Genomic DNA, 19,411 nt, shown 5'->3' on the forward strand with positions numbered 1-19,411 from the left:
AAAGAAACACTCTCCAAAAATGTATGTATCTGAAGAAATATTAGCTGTTCTCGTCAAATAACTGGAAAAAAAATGTCCCTGGTTTAAGCAGTTTAGTCCTGGTTTAGTCCTGGTTTAGTCCTGGTTTAGACCTGGTTTAGACCTGGTTTAGTCCTGGTTTAGTCCTGGTTTAGACCTGGTTTAGACCTGGTTTAGACCTGGTTTAGTCCTGGTTTAGACCTGGTTTAGACCTGGTTTAGTCCTGGTTTAGACCTGGTTTAGACCTGGTTTAGTCCTGGTTTAGACCTGGTTTAGACCTGGTTTAGTCCTGGTTTAGACCTGGTTTAGTCCTGGTTTAGACCTGGTTTAGACCTGGTTTAGGCAGTTTAGTCCTGGTCTAGTCCTGGTTTAGTCCTGGTTTAGTCCTGGTTTAGACCTGGTTTAGTCCTGGTTTAGTCCTGGTTTAGACCTGGTTTAGTCCTGGTTTAGTCCTGGTTTAGTCCTGGTTTAGTCCTGGTTTAGTCCTGGTTTAGACCTGGTTTAGTCCTGGTTTAGTCCTGGTTTAGACCTGGTTTAGTCCTGGTTTAGACCTGGTTTAGTCCTGGTTTAGACCTGGTTTAGTCCTGGGTTTGTACATTGTGGTTTTGTTGAAGTTTAATCCAGATTTCATTCAAAAATCCTTTGTTTTGGTGACACGTGCGTCCAAAGTGTCCAGTGTTGTCCTCGTGCATTTTATTGAGAATCCTGGAGGTCTGGAAGAAGAAGAAGAAGAAACATGTAGACCTCGACTTCATCACTTGAAAGTTCTTGAGTGTTGAGTAAATATGTCATTAAACCCTTTGTTTTTAAATGTGAGTTGTTTTAAATATGACCCTCGGATTCAGATCGTTAACGTTCGACTGTGAGACCCTTTAGTTTGTCTTTAACCCTTTAGTTTGTCTTTAAACCCTTTGGTTTGTTTTAGTTTTATCTTTAAAACTCTTTAGTTTGTTTTTAACAACTCTTTAGTTTTATCTTTAAACCCTTTAGTTTGTCTTTAAACCCTTTAGTTTGTCTTTCAACCCTTTAGTTTGTCTTTAAACCCATTAGTTTGTCTTTAAACCCTTGTTGTTGTATCTGTAGTGAAGTTGGATTCATAGTTTTAAGTCTTTTATTGTGACGGTTCTTCAGGAAACAGAATGTGACTTATATAAGGTTTATTTAAAACAAGATGCGTCTGATTTTGAAGTGTTTCTGACACTCAAGCGTCACTTTGAGCTGCTCAGTTAAAATTAAAGGATCACGTCTGCATAAACCCTTTATATCTGAGCCTTTAAATCTGACCCTTTATATCTGACCCTTTATATATAAGCCTTTAAATCTGACCCTTTATATCTGACCCTTTAAATCTGACCCTTTATATATAAGCCTTTAAATCTGACCCTTTATATATAAGCCTTTAAATCTGACCCTTTATATATATCTGACCCTTTAAATCTGACCCTTTATATATAAGCCTTTAAATCTTACCCTTTATATATAAGCCTTTAAATCTGACCCTTTCAATCTGACCCTTTAAATCTGACCCTTTATATATAAGCCTTTAAATCTGACCCTTTATATCTGACCCTTTAAATCTGACCCTTTATATATAAGCCTTTAAATCTGACCCTTTCAATCTGACCCTTTAAATGTGACCCTTTATATATAAGCCTTTAAATCTGACCCTTTAAATCTGGCCCTTTATATCTGACCCTTTCAATCTGACCCTTTCCAAACCTCCAGGATTTCACCTTTAAAAGAAGCTCAGAGTCACGTTTACTTCCTTCACCGAGATATAAGGGCTGACAATCCACTGATATATCATTATTATTAATGATAATAATGATAATTACTATTATTATCAATAATAGTAATTACTGTATTAATAATTATTATCATCATTATCATTAATAATAATAATAATTAATATTATTATTAATGATATTATTTTTATTTTTATGAATGATAATATTATTAATGAAAATAATAATTGTTATTATTAATGATAATGATAATAATAATACATAAATAAAAAATATTAGTTTTAGTATTAATAATAATATTTATTATTATTATTAATAATAGTATTACATAGTTACATAGTTCTGATGAAAAGCTCCAACTCACCTCAGATCTGTTAAACCAGGAACGAGACGAAACGAAGACTTCAGCCAAAAGTCCAGGTCCAGCTCTTTAGACCTGGTTTAGTCCTGGTTTAGTCCTGGTTTAGACCTGGTTTAGACCTGGTTTAGACCTGCTTTAGACCTGGTTTAGTCCTGGTTTTGACCTGGTTTAGACCTGCTTCAGATCCAGTCTGAGCTCTTCGTGCAGAGGCTTGTCTTCATTCCTCCTCTTCACTTCTGCTTCTGTCGCTCTCGGCTCCTCGCTCTCCTGTAAAACTCTCTCTCCCTCTCTCTCTCCTCCCTTTCTCCCTCTCCTCTCTCTCTCCTCTCTCTCTCCCTCCCTCTCTCTCCCTCCCTCTCTCTCTCCTCCCTTTCTCCCTCTCCTCTCTCCTCTCTCTCTCCCTCCCTCTCTCTCCCTCCCTCTCTCTCTCCTCCCTCTCTCCCTCCCTCTCCCTCTCCTCCCTCTCTCTTCCTTTCTCTCCTTCCTCCCTCTCTCTCTCCTCCCTCCCCTCTCTCTCCCTCCCTCTCCCTCTCTCTCTCCCTCTCTCTCTCCCTCCCTCTCTCTCCCTCCCTCTCTCTCCCTTTCTCGTTATTTGGTCCGACGTCGAGACCCTTTCCAGTTCTGGACCTGGACCTGGACCTGGTTCTAGTCCTTGTTTAGTTCTGGTCCAGTTGAATAATGGTGTTTTATTGTTCACTTCTCTGTGTAACTGATGACATCAGAATGCTGTGGGCGTCGACCTTTTCTAAATTCTATTTTGAACAACAGGAAGATTAAATCTTAAACTCCTTTGTTTCTCTTTAATGTTGGTGTTTCTTGTTGAACACAGTTTGTCTCTTTAACTCTTTCTCTTCTTTTGTCCTGCTCAGAATCTGCTCCTCACTGTCTTTGATCCAGTGCTTTGTGTCTTTAAGATGAAGCTGCACGACGCTCTGTGGTCCTGAACTCTAGTGTCTGACGTGTGAGAGAGCCTCTGGTGCAGTGGCTCTTTAGACTGTATGAGAGACTAAACAGCCTCTGCACCAGAAGACACTCGAGTTCAGGACCCCAGAGCGACCTGGTTTAGTCCTGGTTTAGACCTGGTTTAGACCTGGTTTAGTCCTGGTTTAGACCTGGTTTAGACCTGGTTTAGTCCTGGTTTAGACCTGGTTTAGACCTGGTTTAGTCCTGGTTTAGACCTGGTTTAGACCTGGTTTAGTCCTGGTTTAGACCTGGTTTAGACCTGGTTTAGTCCTGGTTTAGACCTGGTTTAGACCTGGTTTAGACCTGGTTTAGTCCTGGTTTAGACCTGATTCAGTCCTGGTTTAGTCCTGGTTTAGACCTGGTTTAGACCTGGTTTAGTCCTGGTTTAGACCTGATTCAGTCCTGGTTTAGTACTGGTTTAGACCTGGTTTGGACCAGGTTTAGTCCTGGTTTAGACCTGGTTTAGACCTGGTTTAGACCTGGCTTAGTCCTGGGTTAGTCCTGGGTTAGACCTGGTTTAGACCTGGTTTAGTACTGGTTTGGACTTGGTTTAGTCCTGGTTTATTTATACCTGGTTTAGTCCTGGTTTAGTCCTGGTTTACTCCTGGTTTAGACCTGGTTTAGACCTGGTTTAGACCTGGTTTAGTACTGGTTTACTCCTGGTTTACTCCTGGTTTAATACTGGTTTAGTACTAATTTAGTCCTGGGTTAGTCCTGGGTTAGTCTATTTTAGAGCTCGTTTATGACTAAAGTCTGTAGTTTAGACCTGCTCTAGAGCTCGTTTATGACTAAAGTCTGAAGTTTAGACCTGCTTTAGAGCTCGTTTATGACTAAAGTCTGTAGTTTAGACCTGCTTTAGAGCTCGTTTATGACTAAAGTCTGAAGTTTAGACCTGCTTTAGAGCTCGTTTATGACTAAAGTCTGTAGTTTAGACCTGCTTTAGAGCTCGTTTATGACTAAAGTCTGTAGTTTAGACCTGCTTTAGAGCTCGTTTATGACTAAAGTCTGTTGTTTAGACCTGCTTTAGAGCTCGTTTATGACTAAAGTCTGTAGTTTAGACCTGCTTTAGAGCTCGTTTATGACTAAAGTCTGTTGTTTAGACCTGCTTTAGAGCTCGTTTATGACTAAAGTCTATTTTACAGCTCGTTTATGACTAAAGTCTGAAATTTAGACCTGCTTTAGAGCTCGTTTATGACTAAAGTCTGTAGTTTAGACCTGCTTTAGAGCTCGTTTATGACTAAAGTCTGTAGTTTAGACCTGCTTTAGAGCTCGTTTATGACTAAAGTCTGTAGTTTAGACCTGCTTTAGAGCTCGTTTATGACTAAAGTCTGTAGTTTAGACCTGCTTTAGAGCTCGTTTATGACTAAAGTCTGAAGTTTAGACCTGCTTTAGAGCTCGTTTATGACTAAAGTCTGTAGTTTAGACCTGCTTTAGAGCTCGTTTATGACTAAAGTCTGTAGTTTAGACCTGCTTTAGAGCTCGTTTATGACTAAAGTCTGAAGTTTAGACCTGCTTTAGAGCTCGTTTATGACTAAAGTCTGTAGTTTAGACCTGCTTTAGAGCTCGTTTATGACTAAAGTCTCAAGATTAGAGGTCGTTCATGACTAAAGTCTATTTTAGAGCTCGTTTATGACTAAAGTCTGTAGTTTAGACCTGCTTTAGAGCTCGTTTATGACTAAAGTCTGAAGTTTAGACCTGCTTTAGAGCTCGTTTATGACTAAAGTCTGTAGTTTAGACCTGCTCTAGAGCTCGTTTATGACTAAAGTCTGTAGTTTAGACCTGCTTTAGAGCTCGTTTATGACTAAAGTCTGTAGTTTAGACCTGCTTTAGAGCTCGTTTATGACTAAAGTCTGTAGTTTAGACCTGCTTTAGAGCTCGTTTATGACTAAAGTCTGTAGTTTAGACCTGCTTTAGAGCTTGTTTATGACTAAAGTCTGTATAGTAGAAAAAGCTACAGTTGTTTCATCTGGACTCAGTTTGAAAAAGTAGACGTTTCGACTCTCATCCAAGAGTCATTGTCAATAAAAGAATTTAGGTCGAGAACTCCTATATTAATACTGTTCTGTGGTAAGACCCGCCCATTGGGAGGAGCCTTCCTGAAGTAGAAAGAGTTGTTTGTTTCAACAGAAACTCCCCCCTTGTATCTACCGAGCCTATTCAGAATCTTAATGGGCTATTAGAATCCTCTTTGTCTTTGTGAGACCCTGGCTCAACCACCCTGAGGACCTGATTAGCATCTGAATGTCCTTGTCCTGGTCCTCTACCTCTCCAGGGGTTCAGTAACCCATTATAAATAACAGGAAGATTAAACCTTAGCCCTCCATTTCTGTTTAAAGAAGGTCTTTCTTTTTTAACAAAAATAGCTTCCTTGACTCCTCTTTCAAACCATCTTTTCTCCCTGCTTAAAACCTTCACCTCACCGTCTTCAAACGAGTGATTAGAGGCTTCAAGATGGAGATGCACGGCGCTCTGAGGTCCTGAACTAGTATTTCTTCTGTGCTGATAAAGCCTCTTGTGTAGAGGCTGTTTCGTCTCACCTATGTAACGTTCTTTACAGCTTTCTTCACTGCATTGGATCGAATAAACTACATTGCTCTGTTTTTGAGTCGGCAACTTGTCCTTAGGATGAACCAGTTTTTGTCTTAAAGTGTTTCCTGGTTTAAAATAAACAGGGACTTCGTGTTGTCTAAAAATTCTCTGCAGTTTTTCCGACAGGCCAGACACATAAGGGATAGAAACACCCTTCCTTCTCTGTTCAGTTTCCCTTTTGTCCTGCTTCTTGGTTCTCTTCACTCTGTTGAGAGCCCAAGCGGGGTAACCACAGGCTGAGAGGGCATTTCGGACATGTTTTTCCTCTTTCTTCTTGCCCTCTGAGCTGGTGGGCACACCTTGAGCTCTGTGTTGTAAGGTTCTGATCACCCCCAGCTTGTGCTGTAGTGGGTGGTTGGAACCAAAGAGCAGATACTGGTCCGTGTGTGTAGGTTTCCTATATACTTCTATTTGGAGTTTCCCGTCCTCTCCTCTGATCGTGGAACAATCAAGAAAGGCCAAGCGATTCTCCTTAGCGTCTTCTCTTGTAAACCTAATATGTGGGTCCACAGCATTGATGTGATCAGAGAAGGTTTCCAGCTCTTGTTTCTTAATTGTTACAAAAGTATCATCGACATAGCGGAGCCACAGTTTTGGGGCGGAGCCTGAGAATGAGGACAGTGCCTTCTTCTCAAAGTGCTCCATGTACAGGTTGGCCACTGTGGGAGAGACGGGCGAGCCCATGGCACAGCCATGAATCTGACTGTAAAATTGTCCCCGGAATTGAAAGTAAGTGGTGTTCAGACAGATGTCCAACAGTTTACATATGTGTTCAGGTGTCAGTTTGGTCCTTTCCTGTAGGTGGTGTCTTCCTGCAGTCTGATCCTCACTGCTGCTACTGCATCAGAGGTCAGAGGTCAGATGCAGGTGAACAGGGACACCACATCATATGAAACCATGAGGTCATCTGGGTCCAGTTGGAGATGTTTCACTTTATCCACAAAGTTGTGCATGTTTTCCACATGATGTACTGAATTCCCCACAAGCGGAGCCAATATAGTTGTTAAATGCTTGGCCACATTGTAAGTGATGGAATCTGTGCTGCACACTATGGGTCTGAGTGGAACCTCCTTTTTGTGTATTTTTGGAAGGCCATAAATGCAAGGCATGGCTTCACCAGGATACAGTCTGTAATACAGAGGCCGGTCTATCGCTTCCTCTTTTTCCAGCCTTTGTAAACAGTCTATCACTTTCTTCTTGTAACCACTGGTCGGATCTCTTTTCAAGCGCTCGTATGTGGGCGTGTCCTCGAGGAGGGTGTGGACTTTGGCTTCGTAATCAGCTGCGTTGAGAATCACAGTGCAGCGCCCCCTGTCTGCTGGGAGGATGTTGATGCTATGATCTTTTTCCAGTGCTGAAAGTGCTTTCCTCTCTTCAGCTGTGATATTTGAAGGCGGTGGTTTGGCACTCTTCAGGGTCGCTGTGACACATAACCTCAGGTCTGTAGCCTCCGATTCAGTCATTTTGTTGTTCCTAATTGCCGTTTCAGTGGCTATGATGTAGTCCTCTGTAGGGATGTGTTTAGAGGTGACAGAAAAGTTGAGACCTTTAGAGAGCACCTCCTTTTCTGCCTGTGTCAGAACACGATCTGATAGGTTCTTAATCCAATTGTTTTTGCTGGTCGCTAATTTGTCTGTCTCAGTCCTAATGTCTAGCTCGACCTCACCTGCATTCTTTTTGTTCAAAAGAATGTTGAACTTCTTGATTTGGCGTTCTTTGCTCTTCCTGTGCTGTGCTTCTTGTGCTGTCTGTGTAAAATCCAGCACTCTTTTGAAAGCTTCTTCAGGGAGTATGCTGGTTAATTTCTCCTGTAAAGTTCCTGTTCTGCCTTTCAATTTATCAATTCTAACGTTGTTTTCCTGGATCCTTTCACTGAGCATCTGCATAAGGCTCCTTCTCCAAATCTTCTCTGCTCTGTGTCCTCTGACCGGTGATTTGATCTGCAGGCTCTTCGGGACTCTTGGATGAGAGTCGAAACGTCTACTTTTTCAAACTGTGTCCAGATGACTACAACTGAAGCTTTTTCTACTATGGAACACGCCTGGACGAATGAGGGATTACACCGACACTAAAGTCTGTAGTTTAGAGCTCGTTTATGACTAAAGTCTGTAGTTTAGACCTGCTTTAGAGCTCGTTTATGACTAAAGTCTGTAGTTTAGAGCTCGTTTATGACTAAAGTCTGAAGTTTAGACCTGCTTTAGAGCTCGTTTATGACTAAAGTCTGTAGTTTAGACCTGCTTTAGAGCTCGTTTATGACTAAAGTCTGTAGTTTAGACCTGCTTTAGAGCTCGTTTATGACTAAAGTCTGTAGTTTAGACCTGCTTTAGAGCTCGTTTATGACTAAAGTCTGTAGTTTAGAGCTCGTTTATGACTAAAGTCTGAAGTTTAGACCTGCTTTAGAGCTCGTTTATGACTAAAGTCTGTAGTTTAGACCTGCTTTAGAGCTCGTTTATGACTAAAGTCTGTAGTTTAGACCTGCTTTAGAGCTCGTTTATGACTAAAGTCTGAAGTTTAGACCTGCTTTAGAGCTCGTTTATGACTAAAGTCTGTAGTTTAGACCTGCTTTAGAGCTCGTTTATGACTAAAGTCTGAAGTTTAGACCTGCTTTAGAGCTCGTTTATGACTAAAGTCTGTAGTTTAGACCTGCTTTAGAGCTCGTTTATGACTAAAGTCTGAAGTTTAGACCTGCTTTAGAGCTCGTTTATGACTAAAGTCTGTAGTTTAGACCTGCTCTAGAGCTCGTTTATGACTAAAGTCTGTAGTTTAGACCTGCTTTAGAGCTCGTTTATGACTAAAGTCTGTAGTTTAGACCTGCTTTAGAGCTCGTTTATGACTAAAGTCTGAAGTTTAGACCTGCTTTAGAGCTCGTTTATGACTAAAGTCTGTAGTTTAGACCTGCTTTAGAGCTCGTTTATGACTAAAGTCTGAAGTTTAGACCTGCTTTAGAGCTCGTTTATGACTAAAGTCTGTAGTTTAGACCTGCTTTAGAGCTCGTTTATGACTAAAGTCTGAAGTTTAGACCTGCTTTAGAGCTCGTTTATGACTAAAGTCTGTAGTTTAGACCTGCTTTAGAGCTCGTTTATGACTAAAGTCTGAAGTTTAGACCTGCTTTAGAGCTCGTTTATGACTAAAGTCTGAAGTTTAGACCTGCTTTAGAGCTCGTTTATGACTAAAGTCTGTAGTTTAGAGCTTGTTTATGACTAAAGTCTATTTTAGAGCTCGTTTATGACTGATTCTGACTCGTTTGACTTTAAACTTAAATAAATCCGTCTCTTTTTAAGTCCAAAAGTGCTTTTGAACTTCTCTTCTTTGTGGGTTAAATGCATCTTTGAAGATTTAACCTGTTCATTTCATTTGTAGTAAAATAATCCGTGCTTTGTTTGTTTGTTTGTTTGTTTGTTTGTTTGTCCCCTGATACTTATTCATTTCGTACAAATTATTTTTACACTTTTATGTTTTATTGTATCGTACGAAGCCTGATTTGTTTGCATAAATTAATCAATATGACGGTTCCAGTTTCTCTGTGAGCTTCAAATCAACGAATTAAAATGTAAAATAAAAACACGATACATTTGATTTCTCATTTAAATGTTATTTTGTATATATATTTAAATAAATCCAAGCGTTCTCGTTATTTCTTCCTGCAGTAACTGGCGCCATCTAGTGGATGAACTTTAAACAATCAAATAGAACGACAACTTAACAATGACAATAGCATTAGCTCTAAATATTAAATAATTGTTGAAAACATCTAAATATTCCGTATATATTTATAGACTTGACGCAGACAGAAGAAGAAACACTGAGAGGAGTTTTACTGTGGCGGAACCTTTATATGCGTCTCTTGTTCCGCCGGACCTCAGAAGCCGCGGGACAACAACAGGAACCGCGCGGCCCGCTTCAAAACGGTTCCACCTTTTGAACAAACGTGATGAAAAAGAGACTCAAAGCGCGTGAAGTGGAAAGATGAAGTTCCGCGGGAAGATCGTGGACGTGGCGTGTCTCAACCACTTCAGCCGTGAGTCCTGCGTCCCGCCTTTACCGGGACTTTTACCGGAGAAACGAACTCGTTACACTTGGTGACAAATATCGCACCAAAAGGCTTTAGCAATAATTAATACTTCTCATAATTTAACTCGCTGAACAGTGTTCATGTCGTTGTATGTTCTGTTGTATGTATATTCTGTTCCGGTGTTTGTTCAGGTGTCATGACGACCATCTCCAAACTGACCAAAACCTGCGTTCTGCGTCTGACTCCGAACAATCTCTTCTTCATTCTGTCGGAGAAAGTGGCCAACGGCGGCGTCAGTATGTGGTGTGAACTGTCCCAGGTCTGAGTCTGGATCATCTCTCATGGACCGGGTTTAGACAGAGTTTAGAACAGTTGCCCTTGTGCTTTTCAGGCTAACTTCTTTGAGGAGTTCCAGATGGAGGGCGTTACGCAGGAGGATAATGAGATCTGCCTGGAGGTGGCGCCAGAGAATCTGTCTCGAGCGCTGAAGACGGTCCAAAACGCTAAAACTCTGAAGATCAAACTCACCAAGAAACACTGCCCCTGCCTCACCATCGCCGCCGAGCTGGTGAGCACCACACAGAGGCCGGAACGGCACCACACAGAGGCCGGAACGGCACCACACAGAGGCCGGAACGGCACCACACAGATTGTTCACTAATGTGTTGAACTCTGCTCATGTTCTGAAGCCGACTCTTTCCTCGGTGAGTCGAGTCGTCACACACGATGTTCCAGTCGACATTATTCCCAGAAAACTGTGGCACGAGTTCAAGGAGCCTCATATGCCAGACTTTGACGTGAGTTTAGTCCTGGTTTAGTCCTGGTTTAGTCCTGGTTTAGTCCTGGTTTAGACCTGGTTTAGACCTGGTTTAGTCCTGGTTTATGCAGTGTTGCACTGGTTTGTTCCTCACATTTCTTTGTGTATTTCAGGTCAGTATTTACCTTCCTCCACTCAAAACCATCAAAAACGTGGTGGACAGAATGAAGAACCTCTCCAACTTTCTGGTGCGTTGCTTTTAGGAGCTTCTTTTGTCAAGTGAAGATCAGTTTGAAGTTTAAATCTGTGTTTTTTGTGTTTCTGAGGTTTTGGAGGCCAACATGAGCGGAGAGATGAACCTGAAGATCGAAACAGACCTGGTCTCAGTCACAACGCACTTCAAAGACCTGGGAAACCCGCCCTGGGGTAAGACCCGGCTTAAACCCTGTTTAGACCCTGTTTAGACCCGGTTTAGACCCGGTTTAGACCTGGTTTAGTCCTGGTTTAGACCTGGTTTAGACCTGGTTTAGTCCTGGTTTAATCCTGGTTTAGACCCGGTTTAGACCCGGTTTAGACCTGGTTTAGTCCTGGTTTAGACCTGTTCCTTGCGTGTTCCTGGTGTTTCAGATGATGCTTCTCAGAGGGACAGTGAGGTCATGGCTCAGGTGCGACTCGACGTCCGGAGGCTCCAGACGTTCCTCACGGGGCAACAAGTGAACCCCACCAAGGCCCTGTGCAGTGAGTGTTAAGAACGTGCAGAACATGAGCCTGAACCCCACCTCAGTGACTCTGGCGCTCAGTGACTCTGGCGCTCAGAGACTCTGGCGCTGAGAGACTCTGGCGCTCAGTGACTTGTTTCGTTCCAGATCTGGTCCATCACCGCCTTGTTCACCTGATCCTGCTCCACGAAGACGTCTCGCTGCAGTACTTCATCCCCACTGTGGCCTAGAGGGGGCGCTGCAGTACTTCATGTGGTCTAGAGGGGGCGCTGCAGTACTTCATGTGGTCTAGAGGGGGCGCTGCAGTACTTCATGTGGTCTAGAGGGGGCGCTGCAGTACTTCATGTGGTCTAGAGGGGGCGCTGCAGTACTTCATGTGGTCTAGAGGGGGCGCTGCAGTACCTTATGTGGTCTAGAGGGGGCGCTGCAGTACTTCATGTGGTCTAGAGGGGGCGCTGTAGTACCTCATGTGGTCTAGAGGGGGCGCTGCAGTACTTCATGTGGTCTAGAGGGGGCGCTGCAGTACCTCATGTGGTCTAGAGGGGGCGCTGCAGTACTTCATGTGGTCTAGAGGGGGCGCTGCAGTACCTCATGTGGTCTAGAGGGGGCGCTGCAGTACTTCATGTGGTCTAGAGGGGGCGCTGCAGTACTTCATGTGGTCTAGAGGGGGCGCTGCAGCACTTCATGTGGTCAAGAGGGGGCGCTGCAGCACTTCATGTGGTCAAGAGGGGGCGCTGCAGTACTTCATGTGGCCTAGAGGGCGCTGCAGTACTTGTGGCCTAGAGGGGGCGCTGCAGTACTTCATGTGGTCTAGAGGGGGCGCTGCAGTACTTCATGTGGCCTAGAGGGGGCGCTGCAGTACTTCATGTGGTCTAGAGGGGGCGCTGCAGTACTTCATGTGGTCTAGAGGGGGCGCTGCAGCACTTCATGTGGCCTAGAGGGGGCGCTGCAGTACTTCATGTGGCCTAGAGGGGGCGCTGCAGTACTTCATGTGGTCTAGAGGGGGCGCTGCAGTACTTCATGTGGCCTAGAGGGGGCGCTGCAGTACTTCATGTGGCCTAGAGGGGGCGCTGCAGTACTTCATGTGGTCTAGAGGGGGCGCTGCAGTACCTCATGTATTGTCAATAAATGTTTATTTCTTTGTTTTAATGTCGTTTTGTTGTTCGTCTTTTACACTTTTATTAAACTAAAGTCGTCTAAATGACACGCCCACCACAGCCTCTGGAGGTCAAGGGTCATGGTCAATGCACAACAGCGCCGCAGCCGGCATAGTGGTGCACGTGAGTAATGACAGCCAATCGTCTCAAAAACACTTCCACCAGGACGAGCAAGAGTCAGGTGTGTGGAGAGGAGCGAGTCAGGTGTGTGGAGAGGAGCGAGTCAGGTGTGTGGAGAGGCGCGAGTCAGGTGTGTGGAGAGGAGCGAGTCAGGTGTGTGGAGAGGCGCGAGTCAGGTGTGTGGAGAGGAGCGAGTCAGGTGTGGAGAGGAGCGAGTCAGGTGTGTGGAGAGGAGCGAGTCAGGTGTGTGGAGAGGAGCGAGTCAGGTGTGTGGAGAGGAGCGAGTCAGGTGTGTGGAGAGGAGCGAGTCAGGTGTGTGGAGAGGAGCGAGTCAGGTGTGTGGAGAGGCGCGAGTCAGGTGTGTGGAGAGGAGCGAGTCAGGTGTGTGGAGAGGAGCGAGTCAGGTGTGTGGAGAGGAGCGAGTCAGGTGTGTGGAGAGGAGCGAGTCAGGTGTGTGGAGAGGAGCGAGTCAGGTGTGTGGAGAGGAGCGAGTCAGGTGTGGAGAGGCGCGAGTCAGGTCTGTGGAGAGGAGCGAGTCAGGTGTGTGGAGAGGAGCGAGTCAGGTGTGTGGAGAGGAGCGAGTCAGGTGTGGAGAGGCGCGAGTCAGGTCTGTGGAGAGGAGCGAGTCAGGTCTGTGGAGAGGAGCGAGTCAGGTGTGTGGAGAGGAGCGAGTCAGGTGTGTGGAGAGGAGCGAGTCAGGTGTGTGGAGAGGCGCGAGTCAGGTGTGTGGAGAGGAGCGAGTCAGGTGTGTGGAGAGGAGCGAGTCAGGTGTGTGGAGAGGAGCGAGTCAGGTGTGGAGAGGAGCGAGTCAGGTGTGTGGAGAGGAGCGAGTCAGGTGTGTGGAGAGGAGCGAGTCAGGTGTGTGGAGAGGAGCGAGTCAGGTGTGGAGAGGCGCGAGTCAGGTCTGTGGAGAGGAGCGAGTCAGGTGTGTGGAGAGGAGCGAGTCAGGTGTGTGGAGAGGAGCGAGTCAGGTGTGGAGAGGCGCGAGTCAGGTCTGTGGAGAGGAGCGAGTCAGGTGTGTGGAGAGGAGCGAGTCAGGTGTGTGGAGAGGAGCGAGTCAGGTCTGTGGAGAGGAGCGAGTCAGGTGTGTGGAGAGGAGCGAGTCAGGTGTGTGGAGAGGAGCGAGTCAGGTGTGGAGAGGCGCGAGTCAGGTCTGTGGAGAGGAGCGAGTCAGGTGTGTGGAGAGGAGCGAGTCAGGTGTGTGGAGAGGAGCGAGTCAGGTGTGTGGAGAGGAGCGAGTCAGGTCTGTGGAGAGGAGCGAGTCAGGTGTGTGGAGAGGAGCGAGTCAGGTGTGTGGAGAGGAGCGAGTCAGGTGTGTGGAGAGGAGCGAGTCAGGTGTGTGGAGAGGAGCGAGTCAGGTGTGTGGAGAGGAGCGAGTCAGGTCTGTGGAGAGGAGCGAGTCAGGTCTGTGGAGAGGAGCGAGTCAGGTGTGTGGAGAGGAGCGAGTCAGGTGTGTGGAGAGGAGCGAGTCAGGTGTGTGGAGAGGAGCGAGTCAGGTCTGTGGAGAGGAGCGAGTCAGGTGTGTGGAGAGGAGCGAGTCAGGTGTGTGGAGAGGAGCGAGTCAGGTGTGTGGAGAGGAGCGAGTCAGGTCTGTGGAGAGGCGCGAGTCAGGTGTGGAGAGGCGCGAGTCAGGTGTGTGGAGAGGAGCGAGTCAGGTGTGTGGAGAGGAGCGAGTCAGGTCTGTGGAGAGGAGCGAGTCAGGTGTGTGGAGAGGAGCGAGTCAGGTGTGTGGAGAGGAGCGAGTCAGGTCTGTGGAGAGGCGCGAGTCAGGTGTGTGGAGAGGAGCGAGTCAGGTGTGTGGAGAGGAGCGAGTCAGGTGTGTGGAGAGGAGCGAGTCAGGTCTGTGGAGAGGAGCGAGTCAGGTCTGTGGAGAGGAGCGAGTCAGGTCTGTGGAGAGGAGCGAGTCAGGTGTGTGGAGAGGCGCGAGTCAGGTGTGTGGAGAGGAGCGAGTCAGGTCTGTGGAGAGGAGCGAGTCAGGTGTGTGGAGAGGAGCGAGTCAGGTCTGTGGAGAGGAGCGAGTCAGGTCTGTGGAGAGGCACATGTTTCATTGCAGCGTCATTTACATTTCAGGTTAAATAAAATACTTTTCATGTGTTAAACCATGTGTCACCACCAGAGGGCGCCAGAGGAACCTGTGGGAGGAGCTTTACTTTAGTCTTGGATAAATGTTTCATCTTCAAGTGCGAGGAAAAGGAACCGTCAGGAACATTCCAAAGTAAAGTTTTTTCACAATGTTCTTACTGTCGTCAGTGATCGATCATAAACGTGTGGCTCTTTTTCACATTTTTGCCGCGTCAGAGAATTTAGCTGATTAAGTTGTAACGAGTAAAAGGAGACAAGATGGTGGAACCAACAAGTACCACCAAGAACCATCAAGTACCACCAAGAACCATCATGTACCAACAAGAACCATCAAGTATAAACAAGAACCATCAAGTACCACCAAGAACCATCAAGTACCACCAAGAACCATCATGTACCAACAAGAACCATCATGTACCAACAAGAACCATCAAGTATAAACAAGAACCATCAAGTACCACCAAGAACCATCATGTACCAACAAGAACCATCAAGTATAAACAAGAACCATCAAGTACCACCAAGAACCATCACGTACCAACAAGAACCATCAAGTATAAACAAGAACCATCAAGTACCACCAAGTACCATGAAGAACAGCTCTGGGTTAATATTAAACATTGATCATAGTTTTACATTCGTAGAGAAAAGTTGAACGTGGATAAGTTCTAAGAATTAAAGCTTTAAAGTTTTAGAGTTCTAAAAAGAATCCCTCAAGTTCATGATTAGCTGAAGAACCATTAGCAAACGCTCAAACACATTTGGACTGAACTCCATCAAACTCTAAGGACTCTAAAGTTTCATAAATTAGTCTCTATAGAGCTCTGAGGTCTCTAGAGCTCTGAGGTCTCCAGAGCTCTGATGTCTCTATAGAGCTCTGATGTCTCTATAGAGCTCTGATGTTTCTATAGAGCTCTGATGTTTCTATAGAGCTCTGATGTCTCTATAGAGCTCTGATGTTTCTATAGAGCTCTGATGTCTCTATAGAGCTCTGATGTTTCTATAGAGCTCTGATGTTTCTATAGAGCTCTGATGTCTCTATAGAGCTCTGATGTTTCTATAGAGCTCTGATGTTTCTATAGAGCTCTGATGTTTCTATAGAGATCTGATGTCTCTCTAGAGCTCTGATGTTTCTATAGAGCTCTGATGTCTCTATAGAGCGCTGAGGTCTCCAGAGCTCTGATGTTTCTATAGAGCTCTGATGTTTCTATAGAACGCTGAGGTCTCCAGAGCTCTGATGTTTCTATAGAGCTCTGATGTTTCTATAGAGCTCTGATGTCTCTATAGAGCTCTGATGTCTCTATAGAGCGCTGAGGTCTCTAGAGCTCTGATGTCTCTATAGAGCTCTGATGTCTCTATAGAGCTCTGATATCTCTAGAGCTCTGATGTTTCTATAGAGCTCTGATGTTTCTATAGAGCTCTGAGGTCTCTCTAGAGATCTGATGTCTCTATAGAGCTCTGATGTTTCTATAGAGCTCTGATGTTTCTATAGAGCGCTGAGGTCTCTAGAGCTCTGAGGTCTCTAGAGCTCTGATGTTTCTATAGAGCTCTGATGTTTCTATAGAGCTCTGATGTTTCTATAGAGCTCTGAGGTCTCTAGAGCTCTGATGTCTCTATAGAGCTCTGATGTTTCTATAGAGCTCTGAGGTCTCTCTAGAGCTCTGATGTCTCTATAGAGCTCTGATGTTTCTATAGAGCTCTGATGTTTCTAAAGAGCGCTGAGGTCTCTAGAGCTCTGATGTTTCTATAGAGCTCTGATGTCTCTATAGAGCTCTGATGTCTCTCTAGAGCTCTGATGTCTCTATAGAGCTCTGATGTCTCTATAGAGCGCTGAGGTCTCTAGAGCTCTGATGTTTCTATAGAGCTCTGATGTTTCTATAGAGCGCTGAGGTCTCTAGAGCTCTGATGTTTCTATAGAGCTCTGATGTCTCTATAGAGCTCTGATGTTTCTATAGAGCTCTGAGGTCTCTAGAGCTCTGATGTTTCTATAGAGCTCTGATGTTTCTAGAGCTCTGAGGTCTCTAGAGCTCTGATGTTTCTATAGAGCTCTGATGTCTCTATAGAGCGCTGATGTCTCTATAGAGCTCTGATGTTTCTATAGAGCTCTGAGGTCTCTCTAGAGCTCTGATGTTTCTATAGAGCGCTGATGTCTCTAGAGCTCTGATGTCTCTATAGAGCTCTGAGGTCTCTAGAGCTCTGATGTTTCTATAGAGCTCTGAGGTCTCTATAGAGCGCTGATGTCTCTATAGAGCTCTGATGTTTCTATAGAGCTCTGAGGTCTCTCTAGAGCTCTGATGTTTCTATAGAGCGCTGATGTCTCTAGAGCTCTGATGTCTCTATAGAGCTCTGAGGTCTCTAGAGCTCTGATGTTTCTATAGAGCTCTGATGTCTCTATAGAGCGCTGAGGTCTCTAGAGCTCTGATGTCTCTATAGAGCTCTGATGTTTCTATAGAGCGCTGATGTCTCTAGAGCTCTGATGTCTCTATAGAGCTCTGATGTTTCTATAGAGCTCTGATGTTTCTATAGAGCGCTGAAGTCTCTAGAGCTCTGATGTTTCTATAGAGCTCTGATGTTTCTATAGAGCTCTGATGTTTCTATAGAGCGCTGAAGTCTCTAGAGCTCTGATGTCTCTATAGAGCTCTCATGTTTCTATAGAGCGCTGAAGTCTCTAGAGCTCTGATGTTTCTATAGAGCTCTGATGTCTATAGAGCTCTGATGTCTCTATAGAGCTCTGATGTTTCTATAGAGCTCTGAGATCTCTATAGAGCTCTGATGTCTCTATAGAGCTCTGATGTCTCTAGAGCTCTGAGGTCTCTAGAGCTCTGATGTCTCTATAGAGCTCTGATGTTTCTATAGAGCTCTGATGTTTCTATAGAGCGCTGAAGTCTCTAGAGCTCTGATGTTTCTATAGAGCTCTGATGTCTATAGAGCTCTGATGTCTCTATAGAGCTCTCATGTTTCTATAGAGCGCTGAAGTCTCTAGAGCTCTGATGTTTCTATAGAGCTCTGATGTCTATAGAGCTCTGATGTCTCTATAGAGCTCTGATGTCTCTAGAGCTCTGAGGTCTCTAGAGCTCTGATGTCTCTATAGAGCTCTGATGTTTCTATAGAGCTCTGATGTCTCTATAGAGCTCTGATGTTTCTATAGAGCTCTGAGGTCTCTAGAGCTCTGATGTCTCTATAGAGCTCTGATGTTTCTATAGAGCTCTGAGGTCTCTAGAGCTCTGATGTCTCTATAGAGCTCTGATGTTTCTATAGAGCTCTGATGTCTCTATAGAGCTCTGAGGTCTCTAGAGCTCTGAGGTCTCTAGAGCTCTGATGTCTCTATAGAGCTCTGATGTTTCTATAGAGCTCTGATGTCTTTATAGAGCTCTGATGTCTCTATAGAGCTCTGAGGTCTCTAGAGCTCTGATGTTTCTATAGAGCTCTGATGTCTCTATAGAGCTCTGAGGTCTCTCTAGAGCTCTGAGGTCTCTAGAGCTCTGATGTCTCTATAGAGCTCTGATGTTTCTATAGAGCTCTGAGGTCTCTAGAGCTCTGAGGTCTCTAGAGCTCTGATGTCTCTATAGAGCTCTGATGTTTCTATAGAGCTCTGAGGTCTCTAGAGCTCTGATGTTTCTATAGAGCTCTGATGTCTCTATAGAGCTCTGATGTTTCTATAGAGCTCTGAGGTCTCTAGAGCTCTGATGTCTCTATAGAGCTCTGATGTTTCTATAGAGCTCTGATGTTTCTATAGAGCTCTGATGTCTCTATAGAGCTCTGATGTCTCTATAGAGCTCTGATGTTTCTATAGAGCTCTGATGTTTCTATAGAGCTCTGAGGTCTCTAGAGCTCTGAGGTCTCTAGAGCTCTGATGTTTCTATAGAGCTCTGAGGTCTCTAGAGCTCTGATGTTTCTATAGAGCTCTGATGTTTCTATAGAGCTCTGATGTTTCTATAGAGCTCTGAGGTCTCTAGAGCTCTGAGGTCTCTAGAGCTCTGATGTTTCTATAGAGCTCTGAGGTCTCTAGAGCTCTGATGTTTCTATAGAGCTCTGATGTTTCTATAGAGCTCTGATGTTTCTATAGAGCTCTGAGGTCTCTAGAGCTCTGATGTTTCTATAGAGCTCTGAGGTCTCTAGAGCTCTGATGTCTCTATAGAGCTCTGATGTCTCTATAGAGCTCTGATGTCTCTATAGAGCTCTGATGTTTCTATAGAGCTCTGATGTTTCTATAGAGCTCTGATGTTTCTATAGAGCTCTGAGGTCTCTAGAGCTCTGATGTCTCTAGAGCTCTGAGGTCTCTAGAGCTCTGATGTCTCTATAGAGCTCTGATGTTTTTATAGAGCTCTGAGGTCTCTAGAGCTCTGAGGTCTCTAGAGCTCTGATGTGTCTATAGAGCTCTGATGTTTCTATAGAGCTCTGATGTCTCTATAGAGCTCTGATGTCTCTATAGAGCGCTGAGGTCTCTAGAGCTCTGATGTTTCTATAGAGCTCTGATGTTTCTATAGAGCTCTGAGGTCTCTAGAGCTCTGATGTCTCTATAGAGCTCTGATGTCTCTATAGAGCTCTGATGTTTCTATAGAGCTCTGAGGTCTCTAGAGCTCTGAGGTCTCTTGAGCTCTGATGTTTCTATAGAGCTCTGATGTTTCTATAGAGCTCTGAGGTCTCTAGAGCTCTGAGGTCTCTTGAGCTCTGAGGTCTCTAGAGCTCTGAGGTCTCTAGAGCTCTGATGTTTCTATAGAGCTCTGATGTTTCTATAGAGCTCTGATGTTTCTATAGAGCTCTGATGTCTCTATAGAGCTCTGATGTTTCTATAGAGCTCTGATGTCTCTATAGAGCTCTGATGTTTCTATAGAGCTCTGATGTCTCTATAGAGCTCTGATGTTTCTATAGAGCTCTGATGTTTCTA

The 19,411-nt window shown here is 44.8% G+C and overlaps 1 protein-coding gene across 1 annotated transcript; it reads left to right on the plus strand.

The window, feature by feature from the left end:
- The first annotated feature begins 9,544 nt into the window (after positions 1-9,544).
- Positions 9,545-11,486, plus strand: LOC140363695 (checkpoint protein HUS1-like). The gene is made up of 8 exons (XM_072450307.1): positions 9,545-9,694; positions 9,880-10,007; positions 10,080-10,256; positions 10,378-10,485; positions 10,619-10,693; positions 10,772-10,871; positions 11,073-11,183; positions 11,312-11,486. The coding sequence occupies exons 1-8, from the start codon at positions 9,643-9,645 to the stop codon at positions 11,392-11,394; spliced, it is 834 nt and encodes a 277-aa protein (XP_072306408.1). The 5' UTR covers positions 9,545-9,642; the 3' UTR covers positions 11,395-11,486.
- The last annotated feature ends 7,925 nt before the right edge of the window (positions 11,487-19,411 follow it).

Source organism: Eucyclogobius newberryi, unplaced genomic scaffold (genome assembly GCF_026437365.1).
Source record: "Eucyclogobius newberryi isolate DKJ021-1_F unplaced genomic scaffold, fEucNew1.0.hap1 SCAF_178, whole genome shotgun sequence".
Classification (NCBI taxonomy): Eukaryota; Metazoa; Chordata; class Actinopteri; order Gobiiformes; family Gobiidae; genus Eucyclogobius; species Eucyclogobius newberryi.

What these genes read in the sequence shown, in the direction of transcription:
- LOC140363695 (XM_072450307.1), top strand. Translation starts at nt 9,643, where the DNA reads ATGAAGTTCCGCGGGAAGATCGTGGACGTGGCGTGTCTCAACCACTTC. An exon ending in AGAACCTCTCCAACTTTCTG is followed by an intron (nt 10,694 to 10,771) that starts GTGCGTTGCTTT and finishes TGTGTTTCTGAG; the next exon opens with GTTTTGGAGGCCAACATGAG. An exon ending in CCTGGGAAACCCGCCCTGGG is followed by an intron (nt 10,872 to 11,072) that starts GTAAGACCCGGC and finishes CTGGTGTTTCAG; the next exon opens with ATGATGCTTCTCAGAGGGAC.